The sequence below is a fragment of the Clinocottus analis genome, unplaced genomic scaffold (genome assembly GCF_023055335.1).
Source record: "Clinocottus analis isolate CAN_PGR_092001 unplaced genomic scaffold, fCliAna1.0.p SCAF_5, whole genome shotgun sequence".
Classification (NCBI taxonomy): Eukaryota; Metazoa; Chordata; class Actinopteri; order Perciformes; family Cottidae; genus Clinocottus; species Clinocottus analis.
This window is the reverse complement of record NW_027176207.1, coordinates 8,229,294-8,250,746: the sequence shown is the minus strand read 5'-3', so window position 1 is coordinate 8,250,746 and position 21,453 is coordinate 8,229,294. Positions and strand designations below refer to the sequence as shown.

Below are 21,453 nucleotides of genomic sequence, written 5' to 3'. Positions count from 1 at the left end.
CAGTTTCATGTAAAGTGTAGTGGTTTGCCCGACAGCAGGTCGTTTTGACGTGTCTGTGGTCTCTTGCAAAATGCATACAAGTTTGGAAGAAGCTTTTAATTCATGGAAGCCACACAAAGCAAGTGGCGTACTGGCTTGGTTTGCAGTGGCGTAGAGCAGTGGTTCTCAAATGTGGGTATGTGTCCCCTAGGGGGGGACGTGAGATTAAAATACATATATATATATTTAAAAAAAAAATTCAACCCAAAATGCTTTGCGCAATTTTCACTGGAAAAAGGTTGAGAACCATTGGCATACAGGATGGCATATTGTCAGGAGAATTGTCAGGAGTAAACTGAGTCTGAACTCAAGACGATGACTTTATTGCTTTGCCATCATTTTTTAACAGTTTTTGCGAAAAGCTGAAACTGTATATGTATTTTTTATTCATTATATATGTAAATTCTTAATAATTAATTGGGTGATTAGATTAAATTACAACAATAATCTACTCGACAAGAAAGCCCTACACACATCTCTGGCCGGCACTTGCTTTTTCACAGTAAGGACATGCGAAAAACATAAACTATAATATGGTATCAATGACAACGCTATATGGGAAAAGGCTTGTGATGTAGGTGGATTTTATGAATCAGGTCACAAGGGTCTTGGGGGGTTATAGGTTAACTTATTTTAGAGAGTACTAAACTGTAAATCAGAGCCTTAATAACTATTACGTGACAGGGTAAACTTTGAACCCATGGCTGAACACTGACAGCCTCTGGCCTCAGCTGTGCACAAGCGATTACAGAGAAACCTAGACCCTAAAGTCTAGACCTTCCTGCTGCTCACTGATATGCCAATGTGAAACTGCCACACCACAAAGAGGTAGGCTGAAACCACCAGTTGTTTTGTGTTTCTAGTGAAGAGGAATTTTCAAGGGTTTTATTCAGACTTTTTGCTATTGCAGAGGGCTTATCTTAAAGGAAATTTCTCAAATGATCGTATCTTTTCCTTGTCCGTCCGTCGTCGTCACACCGTTACTCTTCCTGTCACCATGGATATTTGGCCATTCCTGTTAAATTCAGAGAGATAACTCCAATCTCTTTGTCACCTGATCCCAATATAAGCTCTAGAATGAGTTCATTTTTTACAACTTAAAAAAAATGACAATGGGAAATGCCATTGTATTGTATTTAAAGGTTCATTATTGAATTAAAAGAAAAGTAAGGCAGAAGAACCTTTAACAGCTACTGTGGTCATAAAATCTAAATCCATTTGCTTTAATATGTTTAATACGTTATCTTTACCACTTGGGTTATGTTGTTTAAGTTCCATTTAGGCCTTTATTTTGGCAGTACAGCCACTGACACTCTCCTGTAATAGAATTATCAGACTCAAGGATTATTACTTTTTTTTTGCAAGTGCAGCATAAAAAAAGACCCAGTGACCATCAGGCCTTACATTTTAATGATAGATGACTTTTATTACCTCTAAATGCTGAAATGGTCACAACATAACTGGAGATTGAATAAAGTGAAAGACCAGCATTCAAAAGTTATAATAATTGAATGCAGCATTGTTGAAGCAGATCAGCAGTACTGTATTCGTACACTAAACCAACTTACAACTTACCTTACCTGATTAATAAACACACGTACTAGTACACATTTACAACTTTATTTCTTTCAAGCTTTAATCAACTCAGTATTTCATTCCATTTCAACGTGTCGACAGAGAATGAGGGACGTAAAATGGAAATCTACAGTCAAATCGACAGTAAAATGGCATATTAAGCTTTTGACTAGCACATCATAGACGCAATCAATGTAACAGGAAAGTTCTTCTTTTTAAGGCAGGCAGGAGATCTGAGGAAGGCCCGGGAGTGCACATCTAGGAGGTTTAGATGGTGGCGGATGAAGGAAAAAGTTGCAGGAGGAAGGAGGGAAGCTTAGGTGATGAGAATGAAATGCTCGGAGGTCAGGAGGGAGTGCAAGTTAGTGATATGAGATGAAAACAGAACAGATGAAGAAATAATCTCAGAGTTGGCAGGGCCCTGACAATGACGAGGTTTATTCTTCATCATTTCCCTTGTGACAATGACTTAACGTGGCAGGAGTGACGCCTCAGTCTCAACCACAGACCTAGAGAGTTACGTATATCACATAGTGACATCGTCATCATTATCATCATGATTGTCTTAATCTTAAAGCTAATGTTTTCAACAAACAAGCAATCGTGAAATGCAAGTGAAATAAAATACAAGAATTCAAGACATTTGGATAAAAGAAGGATCTGGGCTTGCATCAAAAGTATCTACTAAGATGACAAATGCTCTGTCCCCTCTAGTTTTAAACTCATATAATATATTGGAAGCCAGAGGAAGGAGGACAAATCAAGTGGGTTGTGGTGAAATAAAATACATAAATAATAAAAGAGATGTAATTAAAAAAATACTCAGGAATAAAAAAATTGCACTTATATTAGGAACTAAAACACCGTTGTCGAAACAGATGTTGTCCACATCTGAGGCCAGAAAGCGTCATCAGGAGAGTTGATGTGTTTTTCTCTGTCTGGTTCAGTGAGGTTCAGTGAAACTGTACCAGTCATTACTCATCTCCATCATGAGACTCTTCAAATATTCCCTGAAGATGAACAGTCAAGACTGAACTTCACTACCTCTTAAAAAAAAAGGGTACATTTTAGTTTTGAACAGTTCGCCACTTTCGCACAGTAACTGTTTACTAAGAAGCTCTATTTTTATTAAACTTAATTTGTGTATTAATATATTAATTGATTCTGTGCACATTGTAATTACAACACATTGTTGTAATTATAGCACAGAATGACACCTTATCATATTATAAATTAGAGCAGTTATTAAGGCAGTGTATTGACATGTAGATTGTGTGCAGTGTGGAGTATAAATGAATAAAATAAAAAGTTACACATAGTTAACACTCAAAATCTTACACTCAGAATCCCATTTGCTTTCCTTTCTTGTCTGTCTATCAGTTCGTCTGTTTGACATTTCAATATTTTGGTAAAAAGATGATGCACATTAATATGCAGCAACACTTTTTAAATAATAGTTGTTTTTTTTACTTGAGCTAACACAAACATTTCATTACAGCTGCTAAAAATACTTATTTCCCAGATGGCTATTTAACACATGTTGCATTTTCTTTGCTCACTTCCTCAAGATACCTTACTTCTGCCTGAATCATATTGGTGACCACAAGGTGCTGAAACAGGGCGAGAGGAGTGAGTGAGAGAGACAGAAAGGAAAAAATTAAAAAACTCCAGATCTCATAAATCGAAAGCAAAGTGACAAATATATAAACAGACCCAGAGCCTTTCCATAACATGACAGTATCTTGATCTTGTTCACTGCTGATCCAAGGTAAGCCTATGCTTAGAATATACTTAAGACCATAGCTTGATGGCTGTGTGTTTCTATTTATCTATACACATAGATTACATGTTTTGAATAATGCATACAAATGGAATCATTGGTCGGGAACATTTTGTTTTTATTTCTTTTATTTTCGTCACTTTATTTAAACTGTCTATGTCCAGCCAAAAAGATGTTCAGACAGCTGCAGTGTTTCAGTAAGCATCGATAACGTCTTCCTTATCAGTTCAGTTCCAATAACCTTTCTGCTATTTATTTGTGTCGACCTGACAGAGCTTTCCTTATCAAGAATTGGGAGAGATCATTGAAAAACACTGTCATGGTCAAGAAAGATGTTGACTCATAAAGACGACTGTCTTGTGCTGACAGCAGCTCATGCAGCTGATTGTTCAGCTGCATGAGCTGCTGTCAGCACAACCGATATGACCGAAATGAAACTTAAAATTTGCATCTTTGTTGCAACGGCAGCCGGCAGTAATGTCTGTAATCTGCTAATTACGATTGAGGACCAAATTCTTTTCACGTTGAAACTATAGAGGAATCAAGACACCTCTGTTCCCTTGCATGTGCAACCAGACCAAATGTTGTGTCATAGAAATATATAAGAAAGAAAGCATACCGTGACGGTTGCGGTTAAAGGATGTGCGGTTGGATTTTCTTTCAGAAATATCATTGGACTTCCTATTGCATACTAAGCATGGAAATTGACAGTTGAGTTCCCATAAAGTGTATCCGTGTACTTAACTGGAACACTGTAGTTGTACTGGAAGTGATACTGGAGGTCACCCTTTTTTCTTTTGTTTCCTTTTACTCCAAGTGTTACATCTTGAACTGTAAACAAAATAGATAATATTAACCAACACCTCTGGTCATGTCATGGGTCCAGATGACTGTTTGCTGGTGGGCACTCATCCTCCTTTGCTGCGTACTGGACTGTGTGGAGTCATCTACTCCATCTCCAGTCCTCCGGAGGAATAAATACAACAACTCTTTTCGTCTCACGAGGTCCACCCGCACCCGTGTCCAGCAGCTGCAGAGGAAATACGTGAGTCCTAAAACAATGATCTCCTCACTGGTCATTTTATCACAGCACAGTATTAGCTTTCTTCAATTTAAAATATTTAATAAGTACATGTTTCCTTTACCAGAAGGAGCAGCAGTTGGGAGATAAGCATTTTGAGGACAAAGGTCGGCAGTTAAAGGACCTGCCATCGCTTTCTACAGATTTCTACAGCTGGCTAAATCTGACGGTTAGTATCCTCTTTCAAATTATTCAATAAAACAATTAGTCTAGGTGTTATCAGACGTGTAAAGATAGACAAGTGGCGGGCCCACCGGGGCCTGTCGTGACAACCTTAAGCCACATGGTCATTACACTGCAAAACACATTCTTAAAGATTTTTTAAAGAATTTCTTCCATTGTTTTGAAATTTTAATGAAAGAAACCTGATAACATCGTCAAAAAGAGTCTGCTCTTGCAGAATGTAACATTTTAGAGGAATTCCCCTTTTACAACTTCAAGCACAATGAGGGTCTTGTGCAACGTGTTGATTACGTAATCATGTGGCTGTCTCGTGTTGCTCATAAAGGAATGGGAACGACTGCATGCTGCTTTCTGGGACATGCAAGCCTATTGGAAAATGCTGGAGCGGAAGAGAAAACAGCTCGAGATGGAGGAGAAAGAGTTGATGGCGAACAGGGCGGTTGGCAACACTTTACCTCAGAGCGTCTGGCACATTCAGCTTGACCTGAGGGACCTAATGAGCCACGTCAGCACTCAGGTATCCACAGTCTTCTCACCAAAAATCACTCACATTTCATCCTTTTTTTTAGCCCACAGAAATACTGAGGCGGAAGTAACACTGAAGTCTGATGACAAATTGTTTTGTTTCTTCTCCAGATGAGTTATATGAATAGCTCCTGGACAAAGCCAACCTCTCTTCCACCCTTAAACCCGCAAACCAGATACAAAACAGAATGGCACAGCAGAGTGGAGGGTTACATCATTTTGAGGGATTTAGACCTTTACCTCACCAAGCTGGCAAGAGACTTCCTCCTTCTGGCTTCAAAAACACACTTGTGACTCTAAAAACAAAACCCCAGCAGCCTAACACACGCACACACACGCACACACACGCACACACACGCACACACACACAAGCACGCACACAGAGACACGCACACAAAAGGCAGAAACGGCTGAACTGATGATCAGCGCCTAATTGGAATAATAGTTGTGATAACTTTTAATAACTGTTTTACTGGTGTTGTCAATACTTTACATGGAGCTCTCACTTTAGCTTGTCTTATCTTTTACATGATGTTTTACTGTATATTTAAGGGTTTTCTTGGGTATTTCCCAGAGTTTCTGTCCCACCTCTAACTGTAAGTTAGCAATAAGCTCCCGGAGAACACTTCCTAACATGATGTTGTTCCCCCAAGTCTTCTCCTGGACTTTCCGAATATATATTTGCTATTTATTGACATATTTATTGATAACTTGCTATTTATTTCAAAGTGTTTTATTTTATGTCTCTTAGAGATACAGTGTTTTACATTATTATATTTTATATTTGATGACGTGGAAATATATTTATGTATGAGTGACAATAAAGAGATGAAGCAATTGAAACAGTGACAACTTCATGTTATGATTTTCTAATCTTTAAAAAAAAAAAAGGAGCAGTCATTACTGCAACATTAAAGCCATTATTGTAATTATGTTGATGCGTATGAAAGGGATCTTCCTTCTGTTGTGTATGTTTTGTGTGCTTGTGGTATCGTCCTGTCAGCTATAAATGAACACATAACAATGAAAACTTCTGAGGGGCAGTCCTCTAGTTAGCTAAACGGATTATTGGATGTCTGGTTGCTGTTTTCTGTTTCTTCATGTGACGTTGATCTGAGGGGCAGTCTGCGGAGTGAAATCAGATTCAATAGTCAGCTGGCCGAAATGTTTTTAATATTTAAAAAAAAACAACCTTGCTCCCTGCGGGCTCCACACATGACATCTGAACAGCCACTGACTCACCACTAGCAGATGTCCTCGCTTGCCCTTGGCCACCTTTAGCTCCGAACCTCGGACAAAGTCAATGATTCCTTCTTTGCCTCGACCCACAACGAACCTAATACTGCATGCCACGCAGGAGGGAACAGATACAAGACAGGATGGGACATGAGTACTGCTGGGTTACCAATGCCCAACATCAAGAAGCAGTCAGAGAAGCCTCACCTGCCCGGGCTGACGTTGACGTAGTTGACCTTGCTGGCCATCATGGCTAGTTTTGTCACCAGTTCGATCACGTGGTTGCAGTGCAGTACCACATCACCCTGAGGGTCACACAGCTGGATTTAGAGTGGTTGTATGGGCGTGCACTAGTAAACAGCCATGACTGCTGTGTCTTACTGTACCTTCTGCTTATTGTCCTCATTGGGCATGTGCAGAACAAACATCCCATCGCTGAGAGAGCTCACGGAGATGCCTGTTAAAAGAGAACACCTGGCTTGAATTCATTGAGGATAGGATATATACTTTATTAATCCCCTGGGAGAAATTTGGTTGTGGCAGCAGCAAGCAAAGTTACGACATTAAAGAAATATAATAATAAAATTGCAAAAATGCAAAGTATATGAAGTGTGTATATATATATAGTATAAACAGTGAAATATAAGTATGTACAGTGACTAACAAAACAACAAAAGCAGTGCTAGGGTTATTGATGTTAATGTTGATGATTCAATTGACGGAGGATCTGGCCGGAAGTTATTTATTATACAGTCTTATAGCAGTGAGCTAAACTAATGAATACAATCCCAATGAATGACGGTCCCCATCTCCTGATTTAGCTTCATTATGAAGGTCACTCTCTCAGTTTAATGTATCATTCTGAGAGGAAGACGAGCATTGGACACAACATTACTTGATTGTGCTCAGAAAACGTGCACAAATTCAGGTGTTATGACTGCTAAATTCAAAGAAAGATCAATCTCATTTTAAATCTCAACTTCATAACTCCTCCTAACAAGAGACAAGAAAATGAGCTCAGCTCATCATGGATTCAAAAACATTGATCAATATCTTAATAACACATGACTCAAGTTGCTTTTCACCTCTCAGAGCTGTGTAGTCAATCCTCTGTTTGATCTTGGTCCTGTCCACGAGCACAGCAAAGGTGTTTGTGAGCAGCAGCTGGCGAGGGCGAGGCTTGAAACCCTTCCTGTCATACTTTACAACTGACACACCATACTGAAAAAGCACAAGGAGACACATGACTGTGAGGCAGCTGTAAAGTTATGTAGCACTTTGATTACATTGCATGATAAAAAAAGAGGTCCATCCCACCTGCACCTTGTCATTGCCGAGGGTCTGGACGACTTTGAGATTGATTTGTTCACGTTCTATTTAAAGCAATGGGGAAGTCTCTGTTAATGTTATTACATCGTCTGTGTGGTGTTAATTAGAACAGAGGTTATTGATTTATGGATCAACACGTACCCAGCCTGGAATCCAAAAACAGCCTTCCAACTCCTAGAGGATAGCTGTCTTTCTGATCCTTGAAGATCTCACTGGCTATAACCTTCTGCATCATCTGGAGCAAAGAAAGACAAATCAGGCAAAACATGTTCTTTAAATTGTGCATTACAAAACAAAACAGCAACTAGTAAGGTCAGCGTACCTGCTTCTTCCATTCGGGCTGGACCCTCCTGCAATACTTCATGACCATGTTTCTCATGTGCAGTCTCCGCAGGTGCTCAGAGGTCTGTAGGGCACCATTGAATCGACAATGTAGAGTTTGCATCAATAGATCTGCAGATTCCTCCTGGCTTCTACTACTTATTCATTATTTTTATCTCTACGTCACAATGTGATTCAGCAGAATGAGCCTCTGTGTACCTCAACGAGGGATGGAGGAGGTGTCGGCCAGTTCTTGTCCAAAACGCTCTTGGGCAGGTTTTTACGCAGATTCTTGAGGAAAGAATAGCGCACATGATCCAGGAAATACTCGTTCTCAGGGCAGTATTCCTCATGGCGATAGATGAAGCCTTTTATGAGCCTGAAGAAAAAGATAGATACATAGAATAAATGTAACTGCAAATACAAAAATGCAGCTGCAAAAATCAATTTTAACAGGAACAAAGTATCGGTAACACACTTGCGTATCAACTCAGCAGCCTGTCGACGCCTCTTCGCCCTCCTGCGTCCTTTCATCCCTCGCCACCCAGACTGGATCGTAATCACTGAACATACACATACATCACAACTTTTACACTCAGAAGAGACCATTCCAAGGTTTGTAAAGCATAGAAAGTCAGCTCAATGCATTTGTTGTTAAGTGAAGTCTACACAAGCATATACACCCAAATAAATGAGCTGGAGTGTGCACCACCCAAAAGTATTTCTATGTGCTTGTTCATGCACTGAACAAAGCACAAAGTCTGAAAGTCTGGAAAGAGGCTAAAGTTAGTTTGGAAGGCTGAATTAAAATGAAAATATGGAAACATAATAAACCTGACGGGTAGTTATGCATGTGTTTAATTACGTTTCAGGGACAAAGTGAGACTGTAAGGGAGACGTAGGAAACCGTGAGGGAGTCAACAGTGGAGGGCTCTGACCTGCGCGTCTGATGTGTTGGTACTTGGCTCTCTCCCTGTAGCCTCTCCATGACGTCTGCAGGGCCAAAGCTAGAACACAACAAATAAAAGAGTCAAGGTGGATTTATGGCTTTCCAATAAGGTGATGGAGTGGATGCCGATGCATAGATCAGTGAAAGACTTACAGCACTGATTAGATTAACTGTGACAGAGCGTGGTGATTGCAGTCAGGACATTGTTTGCTGTCAATAATACACACAATAATATATTATCTCGGAATATGTCGCCTTCTAATACCTTAAATTGTGACATATAGAAAAAGTTGAATCATAAGCCCTCTGACAGCATGAACATATTATTAGTGTACTTCACAAAGGTAATATTCCTAATAATTGTCTTTCTTTTCATTTCATTGTTACAAACTTTACCACTGTTACTCACCTATCTCTGGCTTTTTGGCTTCGAGTGCATCCTCAGTGCTGAAGAGAGTTTTTGGGAAACGGATGAAGATTTTTGACCTGCAGAAAGTGGACGAAAGAAATGTGTGACCAACATGACACTGCACTGCCATTTGACAAACACTCCAATCCAAATTTCTGGCATGGATGCAGACATTTTGGCTGGATGGTCTCATAATCAGGTGTGTTCCCGCAGCTACTCATGGGCCACCATTGTCAACCTCTCCTCCTACTCTATACTCTCCCTCCAAAAATAAATTACCTGCCCAGTTTGTACTCCTCTGCTTTGTAGCCGAGGTGGTTGACCAAGGTTGAGACACCATCCGCGAGTCTGCCGTGCCAATTGGGCCACGTCTCCGGACACAGCGGTTTATACCTGTGGCATACAATAAATAATAATCATTATGACAGTCGGCTGAACATACTGTAAAATAAACATAATGAACAATCAATGGGGCTGGACGCCATTCAGAAAGACGGCCAGTCACCTTTGCAGGAAGGCTTCAAAGCGACGTCGATAGGCAAAGCCAGCTCTCCTCACCCTCAGGTTCTCCATCAGGCCCAGGTACTTCACCTGGTGCCGGACCAGAATTTCATCAAACCTTCCTGCAAGGAAAGAACTGGTTTACTGGTGACAATAATACACTTTTGGCAAATCTAGCGGCACACATATAACTATACTATATTTTCTCAGGGCACTTCAGAGAGCACAAAATAGCACAGGTAACATTATTTTTAACTTTTACTTCAGAATGACAAAGATCCTCTTGTAAATTGACATTACGAGATGTAAAAGTATACCTGGCTGCTTGGCGTCATTTGGTTTGATACAGCGCACATAGGAGGGCTCTTTAGACATGAGGATCTCCATAAGTTTCATCAGGCTGTTTTTAAACTGAGTGGCGGCCTGCGGGACACATTTGAAAACCAACATGAGACTAAGAAAGACAGCAAGGATTCATAGGTTGATTGTTATCACTATCTATAAACGACAAGGACACTTTTGATTAAACCACACTGATAAATTATCAGAGAGAGAGAGAGAGAGAGAGAGAGAGAGAGAGAGAGAGAGAGAGAGAGAGAGAGAGAGAGAGAGAGAGAGAGAGAGAGAGAGAGAGAGAAAGAGAGAAATACATAAATAAATAAATCCTCACCATATCTGGGCGTTTCTGGTCCTTTCTGCGGAAGCAGTGACTTACGATCTGGTTGTCTGACTGGCGCATGACCTGAACCGAGACCAAACAACACAACCACATGTCAACACGACGCACCGCGCTCTTCCTCTTCACTCAAGGTTGGAGTGAGATTCTACCTCGTTTCCATTTTCATTGGTTTTACCTCTTTCAGGTTCCTGTTCAGCAATTTATTGTTCTTGTCCAAGAAACCTGAATGACATAAACCAAAACACTTGTCATTCAGAAAAACAGTAGGTTGTGGGTCATGAAAAAAATAAACTGTGGAATGAACGTCAACGAGTTGATCAAGTGACACATCACAGCTTTACCGTTGACATTGTAATTGACCTCTCCAGCATAATGCAGCAGCCTGAACTCCTCCCGACTCATCACCCTGCGGGTTTTTCCATTTGCCAACTTGTGACTGAAAGACATACACACACACACACACACACACACACAGGGAGGCTCAAACATACATATAGGTTTGCAGACGTCTAAGTCTGTAGTGAGAGTCTTTGTACTGTTGGTCAAAATATTACTGAATACAAGACAATGCTTACGTGACAAAATGGGGATGGCCGCCCAGTGTGTCTTCCAACTTTTCTAAAAAGGTGACATCACAGGTCTCTCCGGGTCTCAAGCACTCCTCATCCTGAACAAACAATCACACTACTTAACTTTTCCTCCAGAGGGTAAAACCACATCATATACACGACAAACATAAGCTAGTTATTGTGCGCACCATCATGGAGATGATGCCTTTGTGCTTCTCCTCGATCAGGTCACAAATGATCTTGTTGTCGAAGTATTGCACCGTCTCCCACTGACATTAGAGGGAGAGAAAACAATGTTGTGTTAGCATCGAAATATAAGAATCAATAAGTATATCCAACTTTTTTGTTTTGACAACCTAACCAACATGCAACTCACTGCAATTCCCTCTGTCTCATACTCCTCCTGCTCAGATCTCAGCGTGAGCTCAATAAACAGTTGCTGGAGCTTCTCATTGCAGTAGTTAATGCAGAACTGCTCAAAACTGCAGGGAGAAATATAAGGTGACTTAGGCCAAATCCATGCTGGAGTGATGTACAAACCCAGCGTGCGTGAGAGACAATTACTGGCAAAGAATTTGGTGCACTAAAAAACAGAGGCATAATGAGATGCAATGGAAATTAAATATAACTCATACCTATTGTGCTGCAGGACCTCAAAGCCATAGATATCCAGAAGGCCGATAACTGAGCAGCCCTTACCGCTGTGGTAGATTTCCTCCTGCATAATGTCAAGTGGACACTATTCAATGGTCAAACTAAACAACTGCATGTTGTTTGTGAGTTGCTATCAGAAATGTTACCGGACCTTCAGAGCCAGCGACTGATTGATCTTCTCCACCAACCAAGTGAAGGTCCGACCGTACATAGCCTTCGCTAAGGCATCGCGGGCGGCCATTGCCTGCTCAAAATTTAGAGGGATGATCATCTGTAAAGCACAAACGTGACACAAAATTAGAAAATCACAAGGTACGCACCAAACAAGTGAAAATGTGAGGAACACGGACACAAAGACCGTCACCTCCTCTCCTTTGGCAGTGAGCTTCTTGTGAGTGAGCGCCGCCCTGAGCGCCAAAACATCGACACCCAGCAGCTGGAAAACAACACATCGGCTGTTAGCTGTGCCTTTTTGCTAGTTTTGTTGCATATTTGAACATCCAATAATACTGGTGGGACTGTTCTGACCTTTGCAAGATTTGTTATCTGAGTCTCAGTGGTGATATAAGTTTCTCCTTCCTCCCCTTCCCCAAACTGAGCATTTCCCAGATGGAGAACACCGGCGATGATCGCCAGCAAATTCTGAGGTCAGACACAGGAAAGACAGTGAACAACAAGCTCACAGATGTTTTTAAGTTTTTTTTTACTAAATTAATATCTGGACAGTCACTGAGAACAGGATCATCCATACACAATCAGACCCAGAGACATTTGGAATGGAAAAAGTGTTTTTCAGTAACCCTCTTTCCTTAAATGGTCACAACAAAGTTGATGTAAACAGTGCTTCTTTCGGAAGCAAAACAAAGTAATGTTTTTCCACTATGAAAACTGCATAGGGGCTTGTTGTTGTATCACTACTTTTGGATTCATGTAGAGTTGTCCCGAATGTTTTTTATGATGATAAGAAATAAGCTGTTTGGTCAGTAAAAAAAATAAATGAGATGGACATATAATTATGGAAATTCCCAGATCATTACTTATATTGATTAAATCCTTTGTCTTTACCTTTGACAGTTCCACTTTAATGTAGAACACCAGAGAATAAAAAACAATGCCGCGGCTGTGATTTACTGACCTGCACTTCTTCCTCAGTCAAGCCAATAACAGACAGGGCCTTCATCACAACTTTCCAATTATTCTTGTCACTGACGGAGCTGAGTCTGGGACAGTTGCCCTGAACCGGAAAATGAAATATTACACCACGATTGATCTCAGAAAGAAATATTAGTTTGAAAAGAAATAAGTCATGAAACCTCTGCAACACACACACACACACACACACACACACACACACCTTCACCAGATAGTTGTAGGTCTGAGGGTTCCTTTCCAGGCCCAGTGTGGTAAGCAAGTCGTCGTCCCCTCCATCCAGAAGCTGGTAGAAGATGTGAAAGTTCCTCTCGCCGTGGTTCTGGTGCACTACTCGTGATTTCTCCAGCAGGTACTTCAGGATGTGACCGCCCACTGGCGCCCCCTAGGAGGAGTTATGAGAAACAGCAGGCTTAGCACCCGAGAGTTTTAAATGTTTGAGTTTCCATCAATGATATAACTGAACTAACTGCTGTTAGTATGGTACAAGCACATCATATTTCCATAAAGCATGTGAAAGGAGAGAAAGGAGTGTTTACCCTAAAGTCAAACTGGATATCCATGTATTTTCCAAAGCGGCTGGAGTTGTCATTCCTGAATGTTTTGGCGTTGCCAAATGCCTACACAAAGTAACGAAAACCCAGGAAATGAGAGGGAAGACGTGAAGTTAAGAACAAAACAATAACAAAAACAAACAATCGGGAATAAATATTGAGAAGTATTTACAAATCACAAATATGCAAAGGTAATTCAGATATTATAATGTATTGTGAAAATCAAATAAGTCTAAGTGTATTGTGCTTTGAACTGATCGTGGCTGTGTGAATAGTTTAAATACCTCCAGCACAGGGTTGGACTGCAGCAGGCAGTCACCAAGCGTTGCCATGTGTTCGTTGATGGGGCAGGTGACAGCGTAGTAGAGGAGGATCTTTTTGGACGCTTCTGTTTTACCTGCTCCACTCTCTCCCGATATCATAATACACTGGTCCTTCCTCTCGGTCCGCATGGCTCGGTAAGTGTTGTCTGACAAGGCGTAGCTGAGGGGAAAACAAAAAGCAGCTTTAAATACAGATCAACATATATTTGAAACGTGGTGGTGGAAAAGTCACACAGACATTAAAGTTAAATTTACATGCTTGTTATTTACAAATGTATTTATTTATTTGATGTTGAACTTTTAGAAATATGTAGACGCACATAATCCCACATAATCCCATGCGATATATATATATATATATATAAACATTAATTCCCATTTAACACCACATAAAATTGACCCTGCTGTCAAAAACACAACACCTAAAATAAACGTGTCATGTGTACACATTAAGAAGAAATAGAGAAAAACTTAAAGTCACATTAACACAACGAAGAACACAACAAAAATACAACAACAGACACACTAAAAAACTGTTAACACCAAAAATAAAAGTACGGCCTATTTAACAGTTTTACTTTGAAAAACAACAATCTCTTCCCACACACCTTTAGTTTTCTCACAATTATGTAACATATGCACCAAAGTACCTAATGTTTCCACATTATAAAATGTATTAATCATTACAAAATTACATTTCCTTACAAATGATAAGAATCCGTAAACCTTCTTTTGTGATTACATATTTAATATTGTGACCGCTTTATAAATTATGAGGAAATACACACAGAAGTTTATAAACTATTTGATTAATTGAGTGATAAAAAGCCTGACCCCACTCATAAATTGATCATAAAAATATGTGTGAATTGCATCTGAAGTTGTGCTTGAGTATGTACTGATCTATGGTGGAGGTTTCAGTATCAAGGCATATCATACTCGCATACCCAGAACATCATTGAATATGACATGCATGCTATAATAAATCCTGTTTGATCACAGATAAACAATTTAGCGATACATGCTGCTCAGAATGCCATGTGATTATTAGTTGCTGGCAGCTGAGGACAGGGAGGGCGTTGCTGAATAAATGTCCGAGTGACTCACATGTGAGGCGATATCTCATAGAAGCTGACCCCTCTGTAGCGTTCCATCTGTGGCTTGGAGTACATCTCCAGCTCTTTGTAAGGGTTCACTGACACCAACACTGAGCCAATATACGTCTGAGGGAAAACATTAGAGCACATTTAATTACGTTTCACCACAGCAACGGAAATGTTTTGGAACATATGAAGGCACTTGGCTCCATTACATAGATGAGGTTTTCCCCGAAGCGCCTCCGTAGGTTTTCGATGAAGGCTGCCTCACTGTTGTAGTTTTCCAGCAGGACAAAGTCCTGCACGCCGACCCTGTCCCGGGCCGTCAGGCCACCCTCCATCACCAGGCGCACTCGGCCTTCAACATCCACCTCCTGCAGGAAGAGAGAGAGAGAGAGAAGGAGGAAGAGAAATGAAGTAGTTAGTGCAAAAGTACTGCAGAGATAATAAGATCTTGGTTTTTACTGGTAACCTTCCAAAAGATACAATTACACTCTGTTGAACAACAGGGGGCACAATGCACAACACTTTACGCCCAGGTACGAAAAGATCACAATATCACAATAGTTGCCACATAATTGTGTTACAAGATAGAATATGTATGAAGAGAGACACATTTCAAAGATATCTTCAGAATATCTGAGGCACCAAAACAACTCTGTAAGTAAGAACAGTTCCACCAAACCTTGCCAGGATTACAACAATAAAGACATTTCAGGAATCCAAATGATAAGCAGGCCACATAGACTCTTGTATCATGCAATGGTGAGATAGTGTATTACGATGTGTGTACAGGACACACAGCTAGATATCACCAGTCGAGATTTAAACGACACCACAAGGGAAGCGTGTGTACATGTCAACCGCACTGTGATGGCAACATACATCATAGTGCAGACAGGAAATAATTACCAGATGGCAGAGTAAAAGTCTCAGATATGCCCGAAGGCAAGATATTAAAAACACAACCCCATGCACATTCATACGCGCACGCACACACACACACACACACACACACACACACACACACACACACACACACACACACACACACACACACACACACCCACAGAGATAAAACTGTCAGCACTAAATACTTACTGATAATAAATATATCCAGGCGCACAATTCAGTGTGTAATCAATGCACTACACGCACGAGCCAAACCAGCTGCAGTCCATCCTCAGTATCAAAGATACATTTATGAGAGGAGCACTGCTGTTTTGCTTTACACTTCATTTAAAAAATAAAAAAAAACAAGCAAAAAGTGGAACAAAGGGGTTTGACTTCCACAGGACTTCTGTTTTTCTTGAATGCAAGAGCCTCTCAAGGGTCTCATTTGGCTGGTTAATGCCGGTAGAAGGTCATTATCTCTGGCCACTGGAAGCAGGAAAATCCTTAAAAAAACAAGAGGACAACAGTGGAAGATAGCCAAGAAGCGAGAGCAAAGGAAAGTCACTGGACATTTCCACTGCAGCCCCTCCTCTCTGCTTCACCTTGGACTATTGTACTCACACTCCTGAAGGTGGGCTTCCTACAGATACTAATTCCAGCTCACAGATTTCCCATTAGATAAAACTGAGGAATGTTCGGGTCAAGTTTGGGCCAGGCGCTGAGTGGATGCCACTAAATGTTTCTATGTTGTGTGTCAACAGCTGTGCATGCTTTTATACACTGAGGATTCTTTTTTCATGCACGGTCAACAGGAAACTGTTATTCAAGACACCTTTAAGAAAAAAATATAACTCAGAGTGTCGACCAAAAGCTATTCTCCCACAGCTGGGAAGGATGCCATGAAGGTGCACTTGTTGCTGATTGCAACATTTACAACCTACAACTCTTTGACAGTGTTAACTGGCTATGAAATGTGGTTTATGTGTGACTCCAACTTTAAAAGAAGAGTAACTTGCTTTTGTTTGAACTTCTATCAGCCCACATTGTTGCAGCTTGTCACATATATAAAGGCACATAGCTGGACTGGGCTTGCACGTTGTTGTAAAACACCATGTGTTCAGCATACACAGCATCCTTTCATGGGTGATGACGCTGACCAGCACTCCCTGGCTCTAAACTGTAACAGACGCCTTAGGCAGGAATCAATCTTTCCATCTTCCGCATATCTGACACCTTTAATGTTCATCTGTGATGTCGATAGGATGCACGGTTGCTGCTGCGTCTGACACATCCACATTTGTTGTAATCTTGTTATGCTCACTTCCTCTTTTTTCACTGACACAAAAAAACACAGCAAACATTGTTGTCAAGGATCTCTAAGAAGAAAAAAATCGTGTGTCTTGTGACTGCTGTTAATTCGTTACCACAAGAATTTTTTTATCACACTAACATGTGGCACCAATTTTAGGGATGAGAAGTCTCACAAAAACATTTCTGAAATCTTAAAGGAAGGATGGAGATACTGTGGCTGAGATACAGTTAGAGTTGAAGGTCTGAGATGGAGATGAAAGCAGAACACAGTGAAGCCCCTGCAGTGAACTGACCTGAGGCTGGGAGCGACAGCAGTGAGACTCTGATCTAACTGACACATCTGGATGCTTTATGGGATTTGACTGATAACCAGGCAGCTTCAGTGAATTCTGCAGGTTTGTAGGTGCAGCAGTAGTGACAACCAGCGAGGAAGCTAACCAAACAGTGGGACTTGGCTCCAGGCCCCATGACTAAGCTCCGCTGGGCCGACTACATTCGGATTGTCTTCCTTATAAGGCAAGCCCCACCACTCTGTCCCAGGGCGAGCTGCTCTGGTACCGCAGCTGGCTCTCTAGCACTCATGTGCCAGTAATGGTGGAAAAATACCAAGTTTATTCTTTTGGGCTGCATGGGTTGAAGCTTATACAAAAAACAAAAAAAAACCTAATGACTCATATATGGGCAAAAAAATAAAAAAAACCTCTAAGTGACTCATTGTTCAGTTTTGCCCCCCCCCCCCCCCATAACTGAGACAGAGAATTGGTGGATCGGATCTTGTGCTTCACTGTGTAAGCACAGATAATGCACAACCACACACACACACACACACACACACACACACACACACACACACACACACACACACACACACACACACACACACACACACAGAGTCCAGTCAGTGTGCAGCACTACCCATGAAAGCAGGACGAGGAGCATCATGGTGGTCAGGATCTTACCCTGCCTTGGTACCTCATCCTGTCCTGTTGTTGTTGGAAGAAGGCTGTATCGGTGCTCCCCCCCAGGCTGGCGCTCCTCCTCCCGTGTCAGACAGACTCCTCAATTTCTTGTCCACCTTTACACATGGGTGACACAGTGGGGTAACTTATCTTCTTCTCTCTCTTTCTCTCGCCCTCTTCAGTAACTTTCTCTCAGCTTCAGTCTCTTTCTCCACGTCTTTCCTCCTCTTCGTCCGGCTGCCCTGTGAGGACAAAGCATACGCACCCGGGCCAAAACACAAACAGACCCTCTTGTTTATAAGTTCAATTTGTCTTCCCTTTGACAGGTCAAGTAAATGTCCGCCTCTCCATGAGTCCCTCTCCTTCCCTCTAAACCAAACTGCATGAAACAAGGGCAGGAACTCCACTCTCACACGTCACACAACTGGATGAAAAAAAAAAAAGTCAAGGGAAAGTATAGGCTGCTGGGAAGAGCCAGAGAGCCGAGAGGGTCTGGAAAGATTTGCTAAGAGCCCCAGACTACAAACATGTAATCACTGTGCAGCTATATAAAAAGGGGGAAAAAAAACAGACATCACATGATGAGATCTCAGTACATTCTTTCTTTCCTTCCCTCCCTATTTAGTTTGCTCCCTCCCTTTTCTCCCACAAGCTGAGACAGATTCACATGAGATGTGAGCAGGACAGCCACTGTTGATGAAATAACTTTCACCATCATCAGAATGTCGCTCTGCAGATTTTTCAATGTCTGTTATTAGTCTGAGCTGTCACATTCCCCAACTGGTTGGGTTCCCAGGCAACAAGTCAACGTGATATAACTTTATATCAAATGTGTCGTCTGTGCTGGGCTTGGGATTCCTGACTTCTTACGTTGCCTCTGTATGAAGGTATTTCTGGGAGTGCTGTCAAGGCCACGTCGTCTCCGTGAGAGAACAGCGCCCTCCTCTGGTCCCCTCCCTCCTTTGTGTGCCCTCACCTCATTTTCCCTCACTCGGCCTCCACGCCCCACTTTCATTCCTTTGCCAGCATCATCAAATATCCACCGCTGAGGAATCTGAATAATGTTGCCCAGATGGAGGGAGTCTCTCGCTCGTTTTCTCAACCCCTGGCTGTCTCAATAATTCGTAGAGCAAGGAGGACATGTTTCAAAGGGCTTTTCATGCTGTTATGCATTTGCTCTTTTCCCGCCACTCACTATATTTGGAGTTTACACAACTAGAGGGGAATTGACACTCATTCATTAAATTATTTAAAAGATTTTGTGCCAATTGGTGTCACTCAAAACCTTAACCACTTATTTGGTGCCATGCCTATTTTACTCAAGCAGTCGTGCCAGGTCTACAGTCGAGTCAAGTTTATCTCTTATTTCTCTCATAAATCATACATTTTCCTCAAGCGGCTTTCACTCAATATTTGCTACCTTGAACTTTTTCAGTCAAATGTTCTCGCATACCTGTGTTTATGAAAATATTGCCTCCCCGTCCATAGATTACTTGGTGACCTCATCGCATTCCCCCACAATGGGCTCTATTCACAGAAGCCTCACCTCAAACATTCAGGTCTGTTTTGCATGGAGCGCAAAAACCCAAAGAAACTCGTACAATGAGATGATAGTTGATCATTTAGTGGGCACAGAAACGTTGACTAGAGCAGAATAGTCGGTATTGTTGATTTCCCCGATCAGAGCCAAACAGTGCTCTCAGGAAATATTATAAAAATGAATTCATGCTGAACACATGTCTGGCTACTGGGCACTCACTTGTGAGCTCCACTTTCAGGCCAAGCTGCAGGCTCAGGCCCTGGTGTGACTCAACGAGGTGTCGAATGTCACACAGGCCTCGCCTTTAGGTCCAGACCCTCTCTCTGGGAAGACTTCCCCAGCAGCTTCTGCCTACCACCACTCAGCTCCCAGGGTCACATGGGCAAACAGCTGCTCCACTCTACTAGGCAATGTTTGTTTGGTTTGTTTATTCTGAACATAGCAATTGCCAAAGAAGTAATTATGAATTAATACATAATCAAACTTCCTTATTGAATGTACATATTTATTCCGATGGTAGGTGTTGTGTAAACCTCAGTTTCTGTTCACAAATTCACAGGTTTTATTTGGGTCATCAGAGCAGTCAACTTGAAAAGTCAAAACCATGCACAGACGTCTCAGACAGAATATGCTGCAGACAGATTGCTGGCAGCATTTTCGACTTACTTTTGAAGGGCATCCAAGGCATAACCACATGCATGTGGAAAACATGAGGGTACTCTAACACATCTGGTTTGTCTACTCTGCACACATAGCAGCATCTGGCACAACCTCACTGCCAATGAAATCCTAAAGACACTGAAGTCAACCCGAAAGAAACTACGGTTCCACAGCAGCATGCGTCTTCACCACCTGAGCTTGTGCTTTATTTCCTGCTGAGTCTTTTTTTCCAATAAGTGTTCCTATCTTTGTTTAGCGGTTCCTGTACGAAGGAGTTCCTTCCTAACCGTTTCCTGATGTTCAGGGTCTTCCTTCAGGACCATTTCTTTGAGCTCAGCTCTGATGGGAACCATACCTTGTAGTTTTTTGTTCTATCTCCTGCATTGTACAGCTCGCCGCTTGGATTCCTTCGTTTTAGTGAACTCAAGGTGTCATGCGCCATTATTTGGAATCTAACACTTGTCGAACGGGTAACTGCTATTAAAATATGGATGGTAGCACTGAGCTGATTGAACTAACTTCCTGCCCTCACACTCACGACCCACCTCAACTGCCACTACTTCCATTTCTGTCAAACTCAGAACCAAAACACTGAATCATTCTTTCTACAATGGAACAAATCCAAAGAATCATTGCATAACCCTCCACCCTCCTCTCATAAACTATGCTTGCATATTTGGAGTGTGTTTGAGTCTGAGGTAAAGTAATCGCTTTTTCTCATTTTGTTTTAAAGTTGCTGAGGTTTTCTGACTTAATATTGCATCGAATCACAGAGGAATGATGACTTATTTGGGCGGGGTAGGAAAATTTGTCTTCACTTCCTTCCAATTCTCACTCTCACTCTCACTCTCTCATACACACACACACACACACACACACACACACACACACACACACACACACACACACACACACACACACACACACACACACACACACACACACGGTATCAGATATAATCTTAGCCCTATCTAGCTCATCTAAATTTCCTCATGCTAACTTGTAAGTAATACAATACATTATTTCCTTATTATCTCTGCTTCAATGTCAATATATTATGTCAACTACAAAATAACGGAACATGCGAATGCTGTGTGGGTTCCCTAAACATTTATAATGTCCTTGGTTGAGATGTT

The 21,453-nt window shown here is 41.4% G+C and overlaps 2 protein-coding genes across 3 annotated transcripts; one reads left to right on the top strand and one right to left on the bottom strand.

Moving 5' to 3' along the window:
- The first annotated feature begins 4,280 nt into the window (after positions 1 to 4,280).
- Positions 4,281 to 5,524, top strand: LOC137802330 (interleukin-27 subunit alpha). The gene is made up of 4 exons (XM_068600128.1): positions 4,281 to 4,439; positions 4,543 to 4,644; positions 4,984 to 5,175; positions 5,295 to 5,524. The coding sequence occupies exons 1-4, from the start codon at positions 4,281 to 4,283 to the stop codon at positions 5,475 to 5,477; spliced, it is 636 nt and encodes a 211-aa protein (XP_068456229.1). The 3' UTR covers positions 5,478 to 5,524.
- Positions 4,814 to 18,710, bottom strand: LOC137802253 (unconventional myosin-Ic-like). 2 transcript variants are annotated; one of them, XM_068600006.1, is made up of 32 exons: positions 18,118 to 18,710; positions 15,169 to 15,327; positions 14,964 to 15,079; positions 13,818 to 14,016; positions 13,519 to 13,599; positions 13,185 to 13,364; positions 12,966 to 13,064; positions 12,359 to 12,472; positions 12,195 to 12,266; positions 11,982 to 12,101; positions 11,812 to 11,894; positions 11,553 to 11,658; positions 11,365 to 11,445; positions 11,183 to 11,274; positions 10,949 to 11,043; positions 10,783 to 10,829; positions 10,599 to 10,670; positions 10,246 to 10,351; positions 9,933 to 10,050; positions 9,707 to 9,820; positions 9,428 to 9,504; positions 9,008 to 9,076; positions 8,548 to 8,632; positions 8,289 to 8,448; positions 8,071 to 8,154; positions 7,890 to 7,983; positions 7,737 to 7,792; positions 7,505 to 7,640; positions 6,806 to 6,876; positions 6,627 to 6,724; positions 6,426 to 6,525; positions 4,814 to 6,308 (listed from the first exon to the last, which is right to left on the bottom strand). In XM_068600006.1, exons 1-32 carry the CDS (start codon positions 18,133 to 18,135, stop codon positions 6,282 to 6,284), a joined length of 3,129 nt encoding a protein of 1,042 aa, XP_068456107.1. In that variant the 5' UTR covers positions 18,136 to 18,710; the 3' UTR covers positions 4,814 to 6,281. The 2 variants fall into 2 exon arrangements, with proteins under 2 accessions (XP_068456107.1, XP_068456108.1); XM_068600007.1 differs by lacking the exon at positions 18,118 to 18,710 and adding an exon at positions 16,055 to 16,128.
- Positions 18,711 to 21,453: the final 2,743 nt, after the last annotated feature.

What these genes read in the sequence shown, in the direction of transcription:
- LOC137802253 (XM_068600006.1), bottom strand. An exon ending in CCTACAACTATCTGGTGAAG is followed by an intron (nt 13,065 to 13,184) that starts GTGTGTGTGTGT and finishes TTTCCGGTTCAG; the next exon opens with GGCAACTGTCCCAGACTCAG. An exon ending in AGCCCGAATGGAAGAAGCAG is followed by an intron (nt 7,984 to 8,070) that starts GTACGCTGACCT and finishes TCTTTGCTCCAG; the next exon opens with ATGATGCAGAAGGTTATAGC.
- LOC137802330 (XM_068600128.1), top strand. Translation starts at nt 4,281, where the DNA reads ATGACTGTTTGCTGGTGGGCACTCATCCTCCTTTGCTGCGTACTGGAC. An exon ending in ACAGCTGGCTAAATCTGACG is followed by an intron (nt 4,645 to 4,983) that starts GTTAGTATCCTC and finishes TTGCTCATAAAG; the next exon opens with GAATGGGAACGACTGCATGC. An exon ending in TGAGCCACGTCAGCACTCAG is followed by an intron (nt 5,176 to 5,294) that starts GTATCCACAGTC and finishes TTTCTTCTCCAG; the next exon opens with ATGAGTTATATGAATAGCTC.